This window comes from Odocoileus virginianus, chromosome 24 (genome assembly GCF_023699985.2).
Source record: "Odocoileus virginianus isolate 20LAN1187 ecotype Illinois chromosome 24, Ovbor_1.2, whole genome shotgun sequence".
NCBI lineage: Eukaryota > Metazoa > Chordata > Mammalia > Artiodactyla > Cervidae > Odocoileus > Odocoileus virginianus.
Genome location: NC_069697.1, coordinates 8,860,483 through 8,883,654, shown reverse-complemented (window position 1 = coordinate 8,883,654; position 23,172 = coordinate 8,860,483). Strand labels below are relative to the sequence as shown.

Sequence of the window (23,172 nt, the reverse complement as noted above, 5' to 3'; positions counted from 1 at the left end):
AGAGCATTATTATAAGCAATTTAGCTGAATAATAAGGAAACCATTTCCTTTTTATTATACAAATGGAAATCTTCAAAATAATATTTTCTCTAACTTAAAATTTAAATGTGATCTCCTATTTTTAACAAAGGGTTGGTATTCTTGAAAATCTAATTGAATGACACTTTTGTTTTATAAAACCATAATTTTAGGTGCCCGCTATGCTATCCCAAATTCCATATAAAAATCCTGAACCACTATTTAAATTGAGCTCCAAGAAATATATACATAAATATACTACTTTCCCATTCAAATGGATAAGCTTTCTTTTATAAGAAATTGAAAAGTACATAACCCAACTGATCAAGAAAATAAGCCCAAGAGGGGCTGCTTGGGGTTGCTTGACTATGACAAAGCCTGGGTCAGAGCCTGCCTCCCCTGGTGCTTCATCTAAAGCCTTTCTGCTGTCACCTGCTGCCTCTTGAGGAATCTAAATTGAGAAAGCATAGGTTGCTACAGCTATTGTACCAGAAAGAATTCCCATGGTTAAGACACTTGCTGGTGAATTGTGAATGATGGATAGAATTGTTCTATCAGATAATTACTTTTCTTGACAAAGTAATGTCAGCCAAAACAGAAAAAAAAAATACCTGCCATCATAAAATATGCCCTATTAGAGGAAAACAGTTAATAAAATGTATGACAAAATGTGACTAAAATATATACTATGCTTGATGACATGAAAGAGAAATATTAAGCAGAGAAAACAGAATGTGTCAAGGGTTGAGAGGCAACTTAAAATTGAGTATTTCTATGCTTATTAAGCTTGGAAGATAGATTATTACACTGTTCTTCTAGTTTAAAATGTAAAACCTTCTATCAAATAAATTAACATCCATTTCCCCAAAAGTTTCAATTCTAGGAGTAAGCCCCTCTCTTATCTATTCAAGACCAGTTATTTATTGCAGGTAACTCTAACAGAAAATCCTAAGTGATACCTAAAGTTCATTTACACAAATTTGGAATGGATTTTCAGAGGTTCAGTTTTAATTTGATTGTTTAAAAAAGAAGAAGAAAAGATTTATGAAAGGCAGCAAAAAATAATTTAAGAGTTGAACTATGAGGCTTTTTCCTTAATCTCTCTTACAAGTAGATGTAACAATCTTATTTCTACCAATAAAGGTGTATGTGTATCCTGCACAAATGTTAGGGAAGCTAAACTGTTCAGATTTCTTGTTACCTGGCTAGCTTTGGAGCTACTGAAATTTTGACATCTGCATGCTCTAACTCAGGGCTTCCCTGGTGGCTCAGTGATAAAAAATCCACCGGCTACTGCAGGCAACATGAGTTCAATCCCTGGTCAGGAAAATCCTTGGAGAAGGAAATAGCAATCTACTCCAGTATTCCTGCCTGGGAAATTCCATGGATGGAGCAGCCTGGTAGGCTATAGTCCATGGGGTTGCAAAAGACTTGACTTAGCAACTAAAGGACAAGAGCAAACGCTGTAACTTAAAGGTTGTTGTTGTGTTTGACTCTTTGCGACCCCATGGACCAGAGTTCACCATGCTCCTCTGTCCATGGAATTCTCCATGCATTTCCTTCTCCAGGAGATCCTCCTAACCCAGGGATTGAATCTGTGTCTCATGTCTCCTGCATTGGCAGGAGAGTTCTTTACCACTAGCACCACCTGGGAAGCCCAACTCAAAGGTTACCGCTGAAGAAATCCTCTCTTCCTACTCTCCACATTCAGTTCCAGAGTGAGATATTTAGAAATTCTGTTAATCTGTGATGTTTTCATTATATCATTTATCATATCTTACCTGATTCCATTCTTTTTTATTTCATGCCCATAAATTCGAATTTCTTCTTGGTCTGAAAAGAACAAGCTGATCGAGCGATAACAATAATACACTGAACCAAGGCACTTAGGGCTATTGTGAACCTTCAAGGGAGAAAAACAAGAGGAAGCACAGAAACCAACAACAACACATATACATGTTTTCATTTGAGTTATTAAGTCCACAACGCATGTCTGCAGTTTTAAAGCATTAGTTCCATGAGCCTTTACAAAATTATAACTACATTTAGGATTTCCAAGAGAAAAAAAAGATATTGACCTCAGGAATTGGACAACAGAATTAACTTCATAAAGCACAAGTTATTCTAGCTTATTTATTTAAATGAGCTGAATCATCACATGCAGGATGTAACAGTCTAAAACTATGTGATATGTATCAGAAGAAAAAAAAATAGTTCTGATAGGAAGACAGTAGAGCACCACAAAGAAATACATCTGTAATTTTCGTGTCCATAATTTTTACCTGTTCAAGAAGAAAATCATGAAATAGAGTTTCAAAGGGAGTTCTACATAGAGTAATGTTTAAAGCTTGCAAAAGTAACTAAAACTCTCTAAAAATAAAATTGTGCAGGCACTTTAGGGAAGAGTGATTATCAAAAATTTGATGAGAAAATTAGTTTACCAGTAAAAAACAATTTAAGTAAGGAAGAAAAGAGAGGAGAGGAAGAAAGGAGAAGAGGAATATCAGATTCTCTTACTCCACCAACATAAATCTCAAAAGGTCCAAATAATGACACCAGAAAATAACTGAAAAAAATATAGATAACTACATAGATAGAAAAGAACTTTCAAAGAATAAAATTGATAAGGAAAATCACCAATGATAATATAAAATTTTAAAATTGCAAGAATGTAATATAATTTAGTGATTAATAAGCAAATTTTACTGATCACTTATGTACTGAGGACTGTTCTAGATTCTGGAGATATATTAGTCAAACAAAATAGACAAAAATACCTGCCCTCATGAAACAAATTTCATTAGAGGAAAACAGTTAATAAAAAAATAAAATTACATGTAATTGAAATATATACTCGGCTAAATGACATGGCGAAATATTAAATGGAGAAAAGAGACAGAGAGTGTGTGTATCAAGGGTTGTTGTCAGTCAGGGTAGGGGGGAGTTTAGGTTGAATGGCCAACAAAAGCCTCACTGAGAAGAGGAAATTCTAGTAATAAAGATGAAGGAAATACAAGAGCAAGCCATGTGGAGTGGATATTTAGACCATTCCAGGCAAAAGGAATAGCAAATGCAAAAGTCTAAAGTAGAAGTATAACTAAAATGTTCTCGGTATCCAGGAATCCAGACATAGGACCTCAGACAGGATAGTGGAAGCTTTTCCTTGAATAAACAAAATGGAAAAAGATGCACAGATACTAATGAAGTGAAAGTAAAAGTTGCCCAGTCATGTCTGACTCTTTGCAATCACATGGACTGTACAGGCTCCTCTGTCCATGGAATTTTCCAGGTAAGAATCCTGGAGTGGGTAGCCACTTCCTTCTCCGGGGGATCTCCCCAACTCAGGGATTGAACCTGGGTTTTCCAATTGCAAGCAGACTCTACCATTGAAGCCATCAGGGAAGTCCCACAGATATCAATATCTGGGGCTTATTTAATGAAACTAGAGGTTTCCTGCTCAAGTTCCCACTAGGCAAGAAAGTCCCCATCCACATATTCAGAGCTTCTAACCAGCTTTTAGAACCTAATACTCAAATGTGAATAAACATTCATGGATCATTTGATGAAAGCCTGCAACATGAAAGGCAGATGCCAAATAAACCAAAAAAAAAAAAAAAGGAGATTAAAGGAGTCAAAAACAATTCAGAAAAATAAACTTCCAAAAATCTGTAATTGGTATCTTCAGGGAGAAAAGTGAGAAAATGCCATTCATGAAACAAGAAAACTAAAAGTGAAATTCAAGGAATAAAAATAAGCGATTGGATATTGATAATATGATAGGAAAAACTTATAACTGAAATAGAATTCTGGAAAATAAATACCTAATAGTTGGAAAGAAATATCAAAACAAAAAAGCAAAAAGATGGGAAAGAGAAATGAATCAATGAGAAAATTAAGGAATCACTCGGGACAGGAGCTCCAATATCTGAGTTACAGAATTACTGAAAGAGAGGAAATTAAGAAATAAATATTACTCCAAAACTAAATTGTTTGAAATGCTAGAAAGGGCTCATCAAGTACCCAGCACAATATATGGGGGAAAAAAGCAATTCACATGACATCTCAGAATATTGGAGATAAAGAGAACTAAAAATTTTCGTAAAGAGAGGGTGAATTTTAAAAGATCATATGCAAAATGATCAGAAATCAGAATGAATTGAATTTTAAAATTCTGAAAGTGATTTCCAAACTATAACCGACTTCAAAAATTTACCTCCTATGCACTCTTGAGATATGAATAACCACTAATCAAATCCATTTCACTTGCCTTCTCTAATCAAGGTCATCTTAATTGTTGCTACAAAAGATAGGCATGTACTCCAAGGAGCAGGTAGTCTAAATTGCCCAAGTTGTTTTCCAGGAACTTGAAGTCAGGGGAGTCTAGTTTGAGTTAAACTGGTTAAGACTGGAAAGGATTCCTGCCCCTTCAACTGGCCACACACAAGTGTCTCAACCCAGAAAGCACTACATACAAGCACTGCCCACATGAGCAGAGCATCCAGTGAGCTTTCAGAGCCTGTGTCTCAATTATAAACAAAAACTCAAGAATTGCTAGACATCTCACAGGACCTAAGAAACAAGGGTGGCTCTAGGGGTAAAGAATCTGCCTGTCAATGCAGGAGATGTAACATATGTGGGTTCTATTCCTGGGTCAGGAAGATCCTCTGGTGTAGGAAATGGCAGCCTGCTCCAGTATTCTTGCCTGGAAAATTCCATGGACAGAGGAGGCTGGTAGGCTACAGTCCATAGCGCCGCAGAGAGTCAAGCATGCCTGAGTGACTAAGCACAAGAAACAGGGAAACCAATCCAGGAGAGAGAAGAATGAAACTCACCAGGAAAATGTGAAAAGAAATTCCCAACGCTAGGTGTACAGTAGGCTCAAAAGCAACGAGTCCCAATTGGAACAGGAGGATAAAAAACTGAGAAAGGGATAACTCATGGGAAGGAAAGAGAAATCGAGACTGCCTGATTTATCTGACCATATTGAGAGGAGTTGAAGGAAAAAAATGATTAAAGTATAGAAAATGCAGCAAACAAAAAATGAGATAACTTAATTCTATAAAATTGTACAAAGAGAAATGAAATCACAATAACATTAGGCTCAGCTCTCAACAATACTTATAGAGCTGTTGTTCATATATGTAATATATGTAAATGACAATAATGTAAAAACCACATATGATGTAACCAATAACAGTGATGTAATTCCATTAACAAGAGGAAAGGAAAGTGTGAATGTGTGCGTGCGTGTGTGTGTTTGTGTAGTAGAGGCAGGAAGGATGATGTGACAGATGACTTCCCATTTTCCATAGTAACAAGTGAATAAGTCCTAACTTTGAAAAATAAAGAAATAATAGCACATTTTAATGTGTTAGGTAAAAATAAGAAGAAATAGCTAAAAAGTTGAAGTAATTGCCTTTGGAGAGTCAGATTTTAGCTGGGGTCAAGGAGTGAAAAAAGAGGGGCTATTCATCTTCATGTATCTTGATGAGATCTTTTAAACTAAATATATGTATTATTTTCATAAAAATAAAATTGAATTTAAAGAAAAATAATCAAAAATATAAAAGTATATATGCATAAAGATATTTATAAATACATGTCTCTTAAAATACTGAAATATTTTAAAATCTAAATATCTAAAACAGAATATAATTAACTAATTTCAGTACTCCACAGTTGGAACAAGTACAGCTAAAAAAATTTGTGTTTCTCAAAAACATTTGACATGGAAAATAGTTCTTGATACAATATTAGGTGAAATTGTGGTGAAGAAAATTATACATAGTAAAGTTTCACCTTTATAAGTGTGTATAAAGTCCAGACGAAAAATTTAGAGGGAAATATATGAAGCCATTAGCACTAGTAAGTCTTGACTGCTAATTCTAATAGTATTTTTATACTTTGAATTTTTTCAATTTTCTACAAAAGAGGTGAACAGCTTTACAATCAGAGAAAAGATGACATTTCAAATAAATGGATTTGTTGATGTGAAAACAAATTCCACCCACCAAACTGAGCCAAGTAGAAACAATATCTATTAACTCTGAAAGCACAGAGCTTTATGTGTTATCTCCCAATTATCTAGTTGACACCTCAGTCCTCAAAAGGGCCAGACACTGGACAAGAACATTTCAATGAAAGAGTCAGAAGGTGTTTGAGTGATAAAGTCAGTAACTCCTTCCCGGAGTGGAGGAGTAAAGGACAACAGTGAACTGAGAACAGGAGCCCTGTATGAACTAAAAATGCATATCCCTAACTCCCCTATCTAAAGAGACCTCCAATTTTTTACCCTTATGTCCCGTAAGTTAACTTTCAATAGACTTCATTTTCTTTTGAGGTCACAGGGATTCGTTGCTGTTAAAAAGCATCAGGACTGAATTTTTAATATTTCCCTCATCTAAGAGAGGAGGAGAGTTAGGCAACTCCAAAATGTCAGAGAGATTCAAAAAGAGATTCAAACAAATGATGGCTATGGAGGGTTTTAGCTTTAGAACAGGACAACACTGCAGTTTTCTGGTTTTGCTTTGAGGTATCAGAAAATTCAGAAGACGCAGGCAGGGAAAAAGGTCCCTTCCTGATGTCCTTACATCAGCCAGAGGCTCCCTGAAGCTTACATTTCGAGATGTTTCTCCTATGAATTCTTCTGAAGCAAGAATGCTGCAACTAAGAACTCTGAGTTCAATCATATAGTATAAATCTACCTAGAAATTAGCTACCTGTCCCCATATCCTCTAGCTTGTGTTTATGCAATTCATACATTCCATTTCATAAACTCCAGTCCCCAGTTCACACTGAGATATGTCTTTTAAGAAACTCCAGATGACCATCACACTGGAAATGCCAAGAAGGAAACATATACAAGTAGCATGATTGATGCCTGAAGCTACCCTCTCCTTTTGAATTGATCAAATAAAAATTGAAAAATGAGTATATCAACTGGAGTTGACATTACAATATCCATGATACAGACATTCCTGCATTGCCTACATGTCCCTACCTTATGGATCCAAACCAGTCTTCTCCCAGTCCTAGGCCCCATCTGCATAGAAACATGCTCATAATAGTTACAGATTTGGCCCATCCCATTCAGAATCAGCCCCCTCCTTCCCTAATAAGAGCTCTAAGTATTCATGCTATGATTACTATATATTTTTCATCATTTGTCTAGTACTTTAAAAATACAGACTTGGCCAGAAAGAACTAATTATGTCCTAGGATCACCTACCCACACAGTATACCGAGGTTCCAAATTACCGCAGTCCTTTGCAAAAATGTAAGAACAGTTTCCCGGGAAATAATAGTAGATGCCATCAAAAGTTTCAAAGTGGTATTGTCCCCAGGTTTTGCAAATCCCATCTCTGCCATTGCCCATGTTTGGCACTGAAAAGAAAGAGGATAATATTCAGTAGAATAAAACACAAATGATAGCTGTTTCTTACAAAGTTCAGTCATGGTTCAGTTCAGTTCAGTTCAGTCGCTCAATCGTGTCCGACTCTTTGCAACCCCATGAATTGCAGCACGCCAGGCCTCCCTGTCCATCACAAACTCCCGGAGTTTACTCAAACTCATGCCCATAGAGTCGGTGATGCCATCCAGCCATCTCATCCTCTGTCGTCCCCTTCTCCTCCTGCCCCCAATCCTTCCCAGCATCAGGGTCTTTTCCAGTGAGTCAACTCTTCGCATGAGGTGGCCAAAGTATTGAAGTTTCAGCTTCAGCATCAGTCCTTCCAATGAACACCCAGAACTGATCTCCTTCAGGATGGACTGGTTGGATCTCCTTGCAGTCCAAGGGACTCTCAAGAGTCTTCTCCAACACCACAGTTCAAAAGCATCAATTCTTCGGTGCTCAGCTTTCTTCACAGTCCAACTCTCACATCCATACATGACCACTGGAAAAAGCATAGCCTTGACTAGACGGACCTTTGTTGGCAAAGTAATGTCTCTGCTTTTTAATATGCTGTCTAGGTTGGTCATAACTTTCCTTCCAAGGAGCAAGTGTCTTTTAATTTCATGGCTGCAGTCACCATCTGCATGGTAGGTGATTCTATTTTCATTAAAGTAAATGCTTACTTCTTTGGTGGACAATATCACAGAGAAAAATACCTAACATCAAATTACCAACAGCTCTCAAAACTGTCAAGTTCCCCTGAAGAAAAACATGGTCTTCAAGTTGAAGAAAGGATTTATGTTAGAAACTTCCTTAATTTTTGCTTTCAAACAAAGACTTTGGAGGAGAGAAAGAGAGGGAAGAATGATACAGTAAAAGAAGGTGACAGTGATAAAGCAAATATAATGACTCTAAAAAAGAGGAATGTCACCACAAAGTATCCTAAAAATTTACACTGGCAGCATCAGAATATTCTGGTCTCTGCAATTCTTTGAACATAACAGGATCCACAGAGAAAACTAACCATTGGCCAAAAAATCACGTTTATAAATCTGGGACCTGGGAATGGGGAGCATTAGTCATCCAAATTCCAAAGAATTTCAGAATTCATGACCTCAAACTGGTCACATTGTAAGCAGTGTTTGTCTTGCAGCATGCAGAGTCATCTCATGTTGCCTCCATGTCTATCTCCCTTTACACCTTTGTGGATGGCCCATTTTTATTTTCTCTACCCTTCTTTCTCAATTAATATGGGAATCAGTGACATTTACTGAGCATTCATTGATTAAGACATTATAGTATGTTAATATACTCTATAGGTAGCATAAAGAGAAGGCACAATCATATCTTTTCTTTTTGTAATTTATGTAAACAGATTAGCTTTGGCCAACTTAGACCTTTCCAAGAAAAAATACAGAGCTAGTTATTCATTATTCTGGCAGTGTTTTCTGATAGTATGCCTTATGTCTATTGCATATTTTCATAAAATCTTGCACTTTATAGCACATCATAATATAATTACTGTTATCTTATATCCTGGTCCTCTCCTCTAGACTGTAATCTCCATCAGGGCAGAAACATATCTGTATTATTCACTGTTTCCAGTGTCCAGCCTGGGATCTAGTAGATGCTCAGTAAATACTCATTAAACAAATGGATTTTATTATTTATTATCGATGTAGGGAACTATATTAGATACTGTGGATAAAAAAAAGTTTAAGAACCCTCTGCTCTGAAGAGTTCTCAGTACTATTTCTCTCTTTTAAAAAGTGTGTTAGTTGCTGTCATATCCAACTCTTTGTGACCCCATGGACTGTAGCCCTCCAGGCTCCTCTGTCCATGGGATTCTCCAGGCAAGAATATTGGAGTGAGTAGCCATTCCCTTCTCCAGGAAATCTTCCTGACCCAGGAATCGAACCTGGATCTCTGGAATTGCAGGCAGATTCTTTACTGTCTGAGCCGCCAGAAAAGCCCATGTTCAGAATATTCCATTAATTCAAAGTCAAAAAAGAATGAGTGGCTCCAAATAACAAATCTAATTTATACAACAAAAGAAAGATGAATGGAAACCCGGTTTTAATAGGCAAATACAATTTAAAATGGAAAAAAAAAAACTTGAATCGCATTTTTAAAAAGTACTTTAGGAATAAACCTGACCAAGGAAGTTTAAGACTCATACCCTGAGAACTATAAGATACTGATATAGGAAATTGAAGATGATTTAAAGAAATGGAAAAATATCCCACGCTCTGGGGTTGGAAGAATTAATATTGTTAAATGGCCATACTACCCAAAGTGAAATACCAATTTAATGCAATCCCTCTCAAATTACTCATGAAATTTTTCACAGAACTAGAAAAAATAATCCTCAAATTTATATGAACCGTAAAAGTCCCAGGATTGACAAAGCAATCCTGAGGAAAAATAACAAAGCAGGAAGCCTAACCCTCCCAGACTTCAGACAAAGCTACAGTAATCAAATCAGTGTGGTGCTGGAATAAAAACAGACATATGAATCAATAAAACAGAATAGAGAGCCCAGAAATAAACCCACACACCTATGGTCAATTAATCTTTATCAAAGGAGGCAAGAATATACAATGGGGAAAAGACAGGTTCTTCAGCAAGTGGTGTTGGGAAAGCTGGACAACCACATGTAAATCTATGAAGTTAGAACACTCCATACCACCTACAAAAATAAGTCAAAATGGCTTAAAGACTCACATATAAGATATGACATCATGAAACTCCTAGAAGAACACAGGCGAAGCTTTATTTTACATAAATCATACCAATATTTCCTTAGATCGGTCTCCCAAGGCAACAAAAATTAAAGCAAAAAACAAACAAATGGGACCTAGCCAAACATAAGCTTTTGTACAGCAAAGGAAAGCTTAGAAAGAAAAGACAACTTATGGACTGAGAGAAAATATTTGCAAGTGATGCGAGAAACAAAAGTTTAATTCCAAAAATGTACAATCAGCTCAAATGTACAATACAGCTCAATAACAAAAAAAAAATGATTAAAAAAATGAGAAGACCCAAATAAACATTTTTCTAAAGAATACATACAAAAATCACTAATTATCAGAGAAATGCAAATCAAAACTACAATGAGGTACCATCTCACACTGGTCAGAATGGCCATCATGTAAAAGTCTACAAATAACAAATATGCAGGAGAGGACATGGAGAAAAGAGAACCCTCCTACTCCATTGGTGGGAAAGTAAATAGGTATAGCCATCATGGAAAACAGTATGGAGGTTCCTCAAAAAACTAAAAGCCCACTCCTGGGCATATATCTGGACAAAACTATAATTCAAAAAGATACATGCTCTTCTATGTTCACAGCAGCACTATTCACAAGAGCCGAGACATGGAGACAACCTAAACGTCCATTGACAGATGAATGGATAAAGTTGTGATAAATACATACAGTGGCATCCTCCTCAGCCATAAAAAAAAAGAATAAAATAATGCTATTTACAGCTACATGGATTGACCCAGAGATTATCACACTAAGCAAAGTAAATCAGAAAGAGAAAGACAAATATCACATGATATCACTCATATGTAGAATCTAAACTATGACACAAATGAACCTATCTTCAAAACAGAAATAGATTCATAGACTTATAGAACAGACTTGTGACTGCCAAGGTGGTTGGGAATGGGAAAGGGTTGGATTGAGAGTCTGGGACCAGCAGATGCAAAGTATTATATATAGAATGGGTAAACTAAAAGGTCCTATTGTATAGCACAGAGAACTATACTCAATATCCTTGAACCATGATAGAAAAAATATGAAAAAAATAACATAATACTGTAAGTCAACTATACTTTAAAAATTAAATAAAAAATCTAAAACCAGAAAAAATACTTGAACTAGTAGAGTTCAATGAGAAGTGAAAGAGGGCATACCCATTTTCTTTCGCATTGTTTCAAAATTACTGGAAATAAATCGTGGATACTCTAGTTAATACACAATATGATTGTCCCAAATCCCAAAGGATGAACACTAATACAGCAAATTATGCCTTCATGCTCTCTGTAGCACCTCATAATTCTCTCATAAGTATCCCTGAAACTTACCAATCTGGCACCGTGTCCCAAGAGCCTGAAATATTTGACAGTCACATGTACCAGCCTTAGAACAGAAAGCTCCGTTAAGGCATTCATGAGGACAAGAACCTGGAGTGCAAAAACAATCAGTTATTTTCTGGCATGCATCAGTTTTTATAAACACAATCTATCAAGATTTAGCTTGGACTAACTGTAACCTCTGTTAACTCAAACAGAGCCCTGGGCCTACTGCCTTGATAAGCTAAAGAATTAAGCTCCTCAAGTCTCTATCTAATTCATTTCATTATGTGTGCTGTGAAACAAGAAGGACAGGCTTTCACATCTCAAACTACCCTGAGAGCAAAGGTTAGCCTCCTTCAGGCAATTGAAAGGTCAAGTTCCCATGTAAGGAATCCCTGTCCCAGATGATGAGAACCAGAAACACACAGGCTGCAGATGATTCCCTTGACAGAGTTTGGCACCAGCTGCACAACTGATCAGCTACCTCTCTAGGAGCAAGTGTGGCGTTATTAAAGACAAACGTCCATCATTAGCTCAAGGGATGAGGCACAGTATAGAACTAGAAAAGAAATTCTTATTTTTTAAGAGAACGATTAAAGATTCTATTTGAAGTTGTGCATTAATCCTCAGGCTTAATTGCAAATGACGCATCCTTTCTGACCCATAGCTAATTTTAATGGGGCAGAAGCCAAAGCTGCTGCTGGCTGTCACCAAAAATATTTTTTTTCTTTCACGGGAAGAAAAATCACCCCGAAGGATTATGTTGGAAAGAGAAAGAAAGAAACTATGAGCTCCTGAGTGAGTTTGAAAGCTGCAAATGAATCACAGTGAAAATCCCTCCTCTAATAAGGAGAAGACAAGAAGCACTGGCAAACCTCAACAGGAAGGATTTAAGCATCACATCAAGAGAACTAGAGAACATCTTTGAGTGACCATCAAGTGTTTACTAAAGACTGGCTCTCTTTGGAGTATGGTAAGGTCATGAAAGGCACTAGTCTAATTGTGGTATTTTAACCACAGCTCTGCAGAAGGCAAGAATTTAAAACTCTATTATCCTTGCACCTTAAGATCCATTGATCTAAAATGTCTCCACTTTTAAAGACATACAACTCTCTAATTATATCTTAACTGACAAGAAATGAGCTGTTTTAATTTTGATCATAAATATAGATAAAAATGACATTTGTCATAAATTTAAATGCAGTTCTCTTTTTCTGGTGGGGGTACATATATACATATATCTTCGAATTTTATCTTAGGTCACAATATTGTATTTTTCCAATCAATAAATGTCAAAGTAATTACATAAGCATACATAATTATCACCTTCAAAAATTTATTTACAACCCTGTTTATTCTCCTGAAAACAGATACCAAAACAAAACTGGTCAGAAACCCCTGTTTTTAAAAAAAAAAAAAAAAAAATCAAACTGAATTTCAAACTACCATTAGCATTCTGCTAAATGAGAAATTGGTAAGCGAAAAGAGCAATGTCAAAGAATCAATTGATTCAGGGGAAAAAAAAAAAGTTTGATATCCAGTGATATCTTTCCTGGTCATACAGCTATGAGCTTTGTCTGTTTAACCTTGCTTGTTTCCAAATATAATTCATATTTGTATGTGAAGTAAACCTAAACTAATACTAAATACTATTACCACCCTAGTTCAGTTTCCTTCATGCATTATACGGAAATTACAGAGTTCATTCACTATACTCCCCAAAGGGGTCTTTTGAGAAAGCAAATACAAAACCACAGATTTAGCACTGACCTTTTATTTTGCTCTCACCCCAATTAATAGCTTCATGGAAGAAGTATCTTGGAGAAGTTGCTTCAAACTTTAAAAGAAAGAAATCAGAATTCAAGAGAATTAAATTATTTAATTCAAGACAAACATGCAAATTGGAAAACCTGGAAAACAGCTACAAACACAGAAATCATAAAGATTCCTGACTGATTCCATATTTCCTTGGACTACTAAGGCAAAATCTTGGAGCGGCAGAAAGGGCTCCTCCTGGGTTGTAGTCAGATTTGACTTCAAGGTTTGGTTTTGTTTCCTGAATCTGACAAGTCCTTCATCCTCTCTGACCTCAGTTCTGCCTCCCTGCCCTCCTTGGAAAAGAGCCTGGTCGGAATCTAATCTTTGCATTAGCTGACTGCCTTGCCTGCAGAAGTAGCAGTTTTTAAATATTTCCAAGTACAGATGAGTTTGGAGAAAATGCACAGGACGGAAGGACCAACAGACAGGTGTACCCACTGTCTGCAGCCCATCTGGGCAAGACACCGTCCACAGGAGCCTCAGCCGCGGAAGTGGGAGCGTGACATCCTGAATCTCCAAAGAGCTGCCACTCTAAAGTTCATAGAGCTGTTAAATGCATCTTTTCATACAGCCCAAAGGACATCAGGGTGTTCATTAAGAGCATGAATTATAGAATCAAAAGGTTCTGGATTAGAGGCCTGATTCTGCCACTATTTACTCTGAGGCAAATTTCTTAACTGCTTAGCGCCTTCTTTTACTTGTCTGTAAAATGGGAACAATGATACATACTTCACTGTGTAGCTGTAACAATGAATTTTAATAAATGTATATAAAGATTCCAGCATAACATCTCACACATAGAAGGTTAGCAAGAAAGAGGTGTATATTAATCTAAGGAACTCAGATAAAATTATAAGATTTAGAGAGGTTAATACAGGGTAGTAGTAAATAATTGTGGATTATTAAAACTAATCAATTATGGCTTTTTATTCCAATTTAATGCCAATTTGGTGTATGATCTGGGGCAATATGTCCTTTCCAATAGGATTTTTGCATTCACCAGAAGAATACTTATTCCCCAAATTTGCCACATAATAGTTAAATTGACTACCAGAGGATGTTAGAAAAACTGGAAAGAGTGAAGGATAAGAAGAAAGGAGGATAGAGAATGTGATTTCAGGTACAAAGCCCTTTTTCAACAGATTCTGGTCTCCTTTCTACATGGTAACGTTTTCTTTTAACAGGCAAAGCTGCCCCGTGGCAGACAAAAGGACACCCACACTCACCTCTTCAAGGCTCTTTTCTAAAGTCTCTGGCCCATATCATGGCTCACTGTGGTCTGCTTTCATTCCTCCAAGATTTTGTCCTCACTGTTCAGCCTCCTCTTGTTGCCCTTTCCTCTCTCTTCAAGCTAAGTCAGACCCACAACAGTCTATGACCTGGATTCCCCCAAGACAAGGCTTACTCTCTCTTTAGCTACATTGCCTGGGGCTGCCCAAACCTAACACAACCTCCAGCATTACCGGGCACCAAACTCTTCTCGTATTGGTGCCAACGAATCCTTGCTGGTCTCACTGACTTCAGCTCTGGCTCATACAGGCCCATTAATGAGAACAAATTACTTAACCTGCTCAGTCTCAGTTTCCCAATCTGTAAAATGGAATAACAATAACTGTCTCACACAATTGTGAGAATGAAATGAGATAAGTAAAGCACCAAGAATGGTGCTAGGCTCATAATAAATTTTTGTAAATATGTTACCTACTTATATTATTAAGCAAAAATTGATTAAAGTTCACAGTAACTACACTGATAACACTAGACCAAGACAAAAATATATAATTTGTTTTTCACTCAACTTAGGCTGAATCTCCTCCATGGAAACCACAGTGACTACCTAGGACACCAACCTCCTGGTCACCACAATATCCTATTCACTGCGACATTCCAGGCATCATATTATAATGTTTCACTAATGCTAAGACATGACACACAGCTTTTATTTTTACAACAGATCTGAACTCAGAATGGCATATCTTATGTTTGTAATTGGAGGTTTTTTTCATTTTTCATGTCATACAAACAATAGCAGATAGTTGGTGGTGCCTTCGATTCAATGAACAAGGCACACAGAAGGACTTCTTTACAGGTCTGCCTCCACTAGACTCTGAGTTTCTAGAAAACAAGCACTGCTGCTCATGGTTATATCTCTAGCACGGCCCCTTTTAAGTTGTCAACAAATACCAACCGAACCAAAAATAGACCTTACGCAAATGGGAGTGATCTGCCTCCCAAAGCTGTTTAGAACCATGACTACAAAACGTTCTGTTGATGCCCCTCCTCACATCCTCTTAGTCCATCTTGAACTTTGCCTGCATCTGGGGGTTTGAGCATGCTGAAACTCAAGCACCAGCTTCTTTTTGTCTCTGCCTTAGGGTAGAGTCCAAGCAGAACAGACAGGAGAAATGCCTTTCAGGAGATTTAAGTGCCCCAGAAGCTGCCCTCCACCAGTGAGAGGCAGGTGTGGGTGGATAAGCATCCCAGCTAGGCGATTCCTTGGAGAAACAATTCTAAAACACTCTACACAGTTCCTTGGAGGGATGCCCGCAAGACTGAGCCCCAGATGTTTAAAGCAGGAAGACCCCTCATTAATAGAGATGTGCTGGATTGTCTCCCTTCCTGGGCTCCCTTTCCTCCCCTCACCCCACTCCAGCACATGCAAACTATCCCTGCCCTCTAATAAACAATCTGCCTCTGCCTTCAGGGAAGAATTCTGAAATGTGACACAAATGCAATAAAAGTTATAAGCTGTGGGTGCATATATTCACATAACTGACGAAAGAGGACAGCCCATTCCTTCTCAGTGCCGATTACAGATCCACAGGAGGGCGAGAGCACAGAGAAATCCTGCAGTACACAGTCACAGGGAGAGTGGCAGAGACAGTCAGAGACGGTCAGAGATGGTACAGAGACAGTCAGAGACAGTGCAGAGACAGAGATGGTACAGAGACAGTCAGAGACAGTCAGAGATGGTCAGAGACAGTCAGAGACAGGACAGAGACAGTCAGAGACGGTACAGAGACAGTCAGAGACGGTCAGAGATAGTACAGAGACAGTCAGAGACAGTGCAGAGACAGAGATGGTACAGAGACAGTCAGAGACAGTCAGAGATGGTCAGAGACAGTCAGAGACAGTCAGAGACAGGACAGAGACAGTCAAAGACAGTACAGAGACAGTCAGAGACGGTACAGAGACAGTCACAGACGGTCAGAGATAGTACAGAGACAGTCAGAGACAGTGCAGAGATGGTCAGAGACAGTACAGAGACAGAGATGGTACAGAGACAGTCAGAGATGGTACAGAGACAGTCAGAGACAGTCAGAGATGGTCAGAGACAGGCAGAGACAGTCAGAGACGGTGCAGAGACAGTCAGAGACAGGACAGAGACAGTCAAAGACAGTACAGAGACAGTCAGAGACGGTACAGAGACAGTCAGAGATGGTACAGAGACAGTCAGAGACAGTGCAGAGATGGTCAGAGACAGTCAGAGACGGTACAGAGACAGAGACAGTCAGAGACAGGACAGAGACAGTCAGAGATGGTCAGAGACAGTCAAAGACGGTACAGAGACAGTCAGAGACGGTACAGAGACAGCCAGAGACGGTCAGAGATAGTACAGAGACAGTCAGAGACAGTGCAGAGATGGTCAGAGACAGTACAGAGACAGAGATGGTACAGAGACAGTCAGAGACAGTCAGAGATGGCCAGAGACAGTCAGAGACAGGACAGAGACAGTCAGAGACAGGACAGAGACAGTCAGAGATGGTCAGAGACAGTCAGAGACAGACAGAGATGGTACAGAGACAGGACAGAGATGGTACAGAGACAGGACAGAGACAGGACAGTCAGAGACAGGACAGAGACAGTCAGAGACAGGTACAGAGACAGTCAGAGATGGTACAGAGACAGTCAGAGACAGTGCAGAGATGGTACAGAGACAGGACAGGACAGAGATGGTACAGAGACAGGACAGAGACAGGACAGTCAGAGACAGGACAGAGACAGTCAGAGATGGTACAGAGACAGTCAGAGATGGTACAGAGACAGTCAGAGACAGTGCAGAGATGGTACAGAGACAGGACAGAGATGGTACAGAGACAGGACAGAGACAGGACAGTCAGAGACAGGACAGAGACAGTCAGAGACGGTACAGAGACAGTCAGAGATGGTACAGAGACAGTCAGAGACAGTGCAGAGATGGTCAGAGACAGTCAGAGATGGTACAGAGACAGAGACAGTCAGAGACAGGACAGAGACAGTCAGAGACAGCACAGAGACAGTGCAGAGACAGTCAGAGATGGTACAGAGACAGTCAGAGATGGTACAGAGACAGTCAGAGACAGTCAGAGACAGAGACAGTCAGAGACAGTACAGAGACAGTCAGAGATGGTACAGAGACAGTCAGAGACAGGATAGAGACAGTCAGAGATGGTACAAAGACAGTCAGAGACAGTGCAGAGACAGGACATAGACAGGACAGAGACAGTCAGAGACAGTACAGAGACAGAGAGAGTCAGAGACAGTCAGAGACGGTACAGAGACAGTCAGAGACGGTCAGAGACAGCACAGAGACAGTGCAGAGACGGCCAGAGACAGTACAGAGACAGACAGAGACAGTGCAGAGACAGTGCAGAGAGAGTCAGAGACAGCGCAGAGACAGTTGGAGACAGACGGAGATGGTACAGAGACAGGACAGAGATGGTACAGAGACAGGACAGAGACACGACAGTCAGAGACAGCACAGAGACAGTCAGAGATGGTACGGAGACAGTCAGAGACAGTACAGAGACAGGACAGAGACAGCAGAGAGACAGTCAGAGATGGTACAGAGACAGGACAGAGACAGCAGAGAGATGGTCAGAGACGGTACAGAGACAGCACAGAGACAGGACAGAGACTCACAGAGACAGTCAGAGACAGCACAGAGACAGTGCAGAGACAGGGCATAGTGATAGGGACATTGGCAGAAGTACGTATCTGCCCTTCTCTGCTCACTGTTAACTCATTGTCAGTGTATTCCTGAGTCCTTAGGTGCACAGATTAGTCTGTTTTCCTAGAGTGGGGAAGTGAATCTGTGCATGGCCTTTGTCACAGATGAAATTTCAGTCCTAAGCTGTGCAAGGCATCATTGCAACCTCATTGACCTTCTTTAACATTTCTTCTCTTAAAGTGTGTTCAGATGTTAAATAATGTTGGTGCATGTTCTCCAGCTGCAGGAAATAGAAGTGTCTAGCTCTTCAATCTCTCTAAAAGGAATCAAGACAAGTGCATTTCTCACTTATTAACAAAAGGCAGGCATTAACATAACTCTGGGGGGTAAATTATACAAATTCTAAAAACATCAAAATGGTCAATAGTATAAGCCCATCCATAGGTTGCTTAACATGACAACTGTGGGGTATTTCACAGGTCCTCCAATCTAGTAGTTTCTACGAGAATGAAGTTTTTCTCCAAATTGAATTTTCTACTGAGTCGTGTGGATGTCTTTTTGTGGCTACCATGGTCTACTGGTAAACATGTACTGAACATTTCTCAGAGAAAAACCATTTTAATGTATCACATGATACATTAAGTACTTAAGTACACAAAATACTTTTTAAGAAAAAAAAAGTTTTTCCCTTTTATAGACAATTCTTTGCCTATTCTAGTACAAAGATCGTCATTCTTGTTGAGGATAAATTAGTTCTGTCTTCTGAATTGTCACAACAGCATATCAGATCTCTTTTTTTTTCAATTATCTTTCAGTTAAATTATATATTAAATATATTTAATATACAATATATAATAAAATATATAATATATTTAATACATAAATATATTAAAGATATATTTTATATATATTTATATCTTTAAATATAAAATAATCAGGCATCCATCAGAAAATGCTAATAGAAATTGATTACAATTCAGCATTTGACAAAGACCTTGAATATATAAGCTGTCTGCTACATAAATACTCAAGTCATATTACTTTCCAAAGAAATGCCTTTATTGAGTTAGGATTCTTTATCTTACCATCCATCTTTAACAGAGAAATATTTTTAAAAATCCACCCATTTAAACATTCCAACCATAATTTGAAGATACTACGATTATGTCATGCAATATCATTTAGATAAAAGGACCCAAGCAAAAAGGTGTCCTCAAATTCAGTGCTACTGAACCCCTCTAAAAAAAGAAAAGTTACTTCTTCATCAGTGCCTATAATTTAGATTTATTAGATAGTATAAAACCTGTTTGTCAGGACACTAGGACACCTCTGGTGCCTTTTGTGGTACTTAACTCAGATCGTGTACGCCTTTCTCTGCTCCTGTTTGCTCGCATCTGTCCTATTTTCATTGTCCTCTGATATTGTACTTAATTTTTAACCCAATTAAAATGTTCTGGCAAGTAATGAAATTAAATCTCTCATAAATTGTGGTAGCCTATCAGTAGGGAACTGAGGGGAATAGCAAAAAAGCATTTGACCACAGACAAGTAATTGTGAACTAAGCCTCAACTGGAGGGTCGCAGAACAGCGCTAGAGAAGTTACTTTGCCTCTTCCTCCTCCTTCTTGTCTTGTTTTCAGCATTTTATTTGCCTCCACAAAGGTCTCATTGTTAAAGTGACAGCACAGCCCAAAGCAGAATGGATTGTTTCTCGGCCTCTCTCTCCATCTGAGGCATAACCTACCTGGGCTGCTAAAAGAGCTCTTTTCTGTCCATTTTCATTAAACCCGTTTCTGGAAGAAAACAAAAAGAACTTGTATAGTCAAAGGCCCCTAGGCAACCTGAACAAGCCTTTCCCAAGAGAGAGCTGATGTTTTCCTCCCGATTTCCATCACTTTATCAAAGAGCTCTTTCTTGGTTTAACACTGAAAAGGTCCCCCTCCCCCTTTTGAAGGGGTTAGATTTGCGTGGTGGCGCTGTCTCATTTTACAGAATTCGGGAGTGTGCCCAGATCTCTTCAGTCTCTGATGTAAACTGCATTTTAGGAAGGAACTTTGAGATAGAGAAACAAACAAAATAGTGTAACACTGTAGCACCAACATGCGTGATAATTGCTCCACATGCCTTCATAAAATACTTCGTAAGTATCCGACAAGTGCAGGTTCACTTTTTTCAAATGCAATACTCAATTCTCTCTCTTTTCCATGTCTTCAGATTAACATTACTGTGAGTAAGCACACCAAACTGAATTATCAGAATCAATGGGTAGAATTCTGCTTTTCATCAAACAGATCAGTCTAGTCCAAAAAATAATTTTCATTACTGACTGCTAGAACCATTTTATTCTTTTTATCATTAAAAACTGCTTTAATCTGTTAAGACTATTGCACATTTCTAATCAATGATGCATACTAACAATAACAATAGGAAATTACTGAATATATTAATAACTTCTTTTGAAATGAAAATAGTGTCTGCTTAGTATCCACAGTCATTGGATACCACCAAAAATTCCTCTTATAATTAAAATAAAAGGAAATAATTTTGTTCCATTGATAAGGAAGTAAATGCTTAATAATTTTTAATTTGTGGAAATGTTTAAAGAACTACATCTCATGCCCTTGTTTTGTGAAGTATTTCATTAATTTTTTTGAAACCAGATACACAATCTGCTGAGCTTTGCTCATTCCCATTATCTTTATGTTTCAGAGGACATAAAGAACAAGAAATACTCACTTTGATGTTCTCGTCAAGATGGATGATGTACAAATACAGCCTGCCAGAGATAAATATATGTGATAAGAATGAAAAAAATTATCCAAATATCTTGGCTATGTGTTCTGACTATAAAACAAGTTTAAATGTAATTCTCAAATACAGACTGAGATTTTGACCAGCAAATTCCTTATGAACCATCAGGGTGACCAGTAACCCAGAAAGAATGGGCAGTGTACATACCGGGACATGATACAGTAGAATAAGCACTAGTCTTAAAGACAGAGATCCAAGCTTTAGTCCCATCTTACCACTTAGCAAATACCAAAGTTCAGCAAGCACATCGCAAAATGATGGTGTGGGCCAAGTTCATCTTCAAAGTCCCCTCCAACTCTCAACACTCTAAGACTATTTCTCCTTGGAGTTTCAGTCACTACTAAATTGGAAGATAGTGTCTGTAACCATGCTAGCTTTTTACACTTCAGTAATTTTTCCCACTTCCTCTACAAGTCCCAAAATATACAGCCTTTTTCAATGATTAAATCTAAATAAATGTACGGCTAAATGTACATAAATGCTTTCTGCCATAAAAATATATTATAAAAATTAATTTATAAATATCTTGCTATAATTGAAAATCAATTCTTAGTCTCAAATGTTAAATCCTTCTTAAAACATTCTTTTGCCATTCTTTGACTTGATGACATCAAGAAAGTTTAAGTACTCAGTGTCTCCTTGTCTACTATAAAATTTCAAAATATTTAATTTATACAAATATTTTAATCAGAGCTTCTTCTAGTACAGTTTATATCATAATAAAATCATGATTTTAACATTTAAAAAAGAGACTCATAAATTTAAAACTAAAAGTTCCAAATTATCTACATTATTAAAAATTTTCCCATAAAATGATCTGAGTATCATTTAGTATATACCCATTCTAACGACTTCAAAGTGCTTTACAGTATAAGAGGAAGCAGTTTCCACCATTTCCAAGAAAGACTAAAAAACAGTAAAATAAGGTAAAAGTTTAATATGAGTTCTTACCTTGTAATGAAAACAGCAGTATATGAAGCAAGAATATACTCCAAGGTATCATTAAATTGCGTTTTCTCACAATGTTCATTTCAGTATAGCCTTTTCCCCTGAAATGTAACTAAATTGTTGGTCTTTACTATGATGGCATCTTAGAAGTATGAGTATTTGTAGAGTGCTCTAATTCTTATAAATATAGCTTTGTAATAAAGGAATTCAGAAAGGAATTCCAGCCTTTCTAACCACATACAGCATCTGAAGCTTTGGAACTTGCAGGCAACCCTTTGGCTGAGTCTCTCATTAGCAATGCACGGCAGCTTCTTACCTGAGCCGGTATTAGTTACACCCTACCTACTCCTGCACATCATACCCTTCGTAGCCTATATTATTAGCCTTTTATGACTTCTAAAGGCAGTAGCATCAAACAAACAAAAAACACTATTATCTCCTGATGTCATAAGAGATAAACATTATTCCTAACTGTTGATCTCTTCCATGTTTTATTCATGAAATAATTACTGTCCTTTGAAGGAAGATGAAATAAAATCCTATCAATCATTCCCTGAATGTCTAGATGTTCTCATAAACTTTTCTTTAAGACTTATAAGTAAACTAAAATTATGTGCATATGTTTTCAACTCTAGTCTCATTACAGTGTAGTTTAAGTTGACCTGTTCATGTGCCCACAGATCTTTCTGTTAAACATTCTTCAATTGAAGCAGAAAATAATACAAAAAGATGATAGTCTAATATTTGATTTTAAAAAGAAAATAAAGTAACTCACCTAATCCCGAAAACCTTCCTTCACACACTGTTTTTCCATCCTCTATGTCATGTACCCAATTAGACAACAAGGAAGGACTTCTTAATTCAGCAGAAAGTGTACTCTTCTCTGGAAGTGACTGATTACCTGGATTAGTATCAGAGAATAGCTCTAATATTTCACAATGAACTCCAAAGAAATGAGCTAAGCCCCATAAACGAGTGAAGGCCATGATTGTACAATGAGTGCACATTTCCATAACAGATCCCCTCAGTTACCTGCACAAGTATCAGACTCACTTAGCAGATGGGGACACGGTAGTAGAGAATCTCTAACCACGCAAGAACTACCTTGAGACAAAACCACACAGCAGTTCTTAATATCTTGCTGTACTCAAGACACTTTCTTTGCAGTGACTTC

At 37.8% G+C, this 23,172-nt stretch overlaps 1 protein-coding gene across 1 annotated transcript in view; it reads right to left on the bottom strand.

Annotated features, from left to right (window-relative positions):
* Nucleotides 1–22,269, bottom strand: part of OTOGL (otogelin like) — a 168,672-nt gene extending 146,403 nt beyond the window's left edge. The window contains exons 1-7 of the mRNA XM_070454260.1: nucleotides 22,002–22,269; nucleotides 20,976–21,015; nucleotides 19,984–20,032; nucleotides 13,263–13,329; nucleotides 11,502–11,600; nucleotides 7,247–7,401; nucleotides 1,800–1,921 (exon numbers count right to left, since the gene is read on the bottom strand). Of these exons, the coding sequence (XP_070310361.1) occupies nucleotides 1,800–1,921; nucleotides 7,247–7,401; nucleotides 11,502–11,600; nucleotides 13,263–13,329; nucleotides 19,984–20,032; nucleotides 20,976–21,015; nucleotides 22,002–22,080 (611 nt within the window). The 5' untranslated portion in view covers nucleotides 22,081–22,269. The remainder of the gene's footprint in view (nucleotides 1–1,799; nucleotides 1,922–7,246; nucleotides 7,402–11,501; nucleotides 11,601–13,262; nucleotides 13,330–19,983; nucleotides 20,033–20,975; nucleotides 21,016–22,001) is intronic.
* Nucleotides 22,270–23,172: the final 903 nt, after the last annotated feature.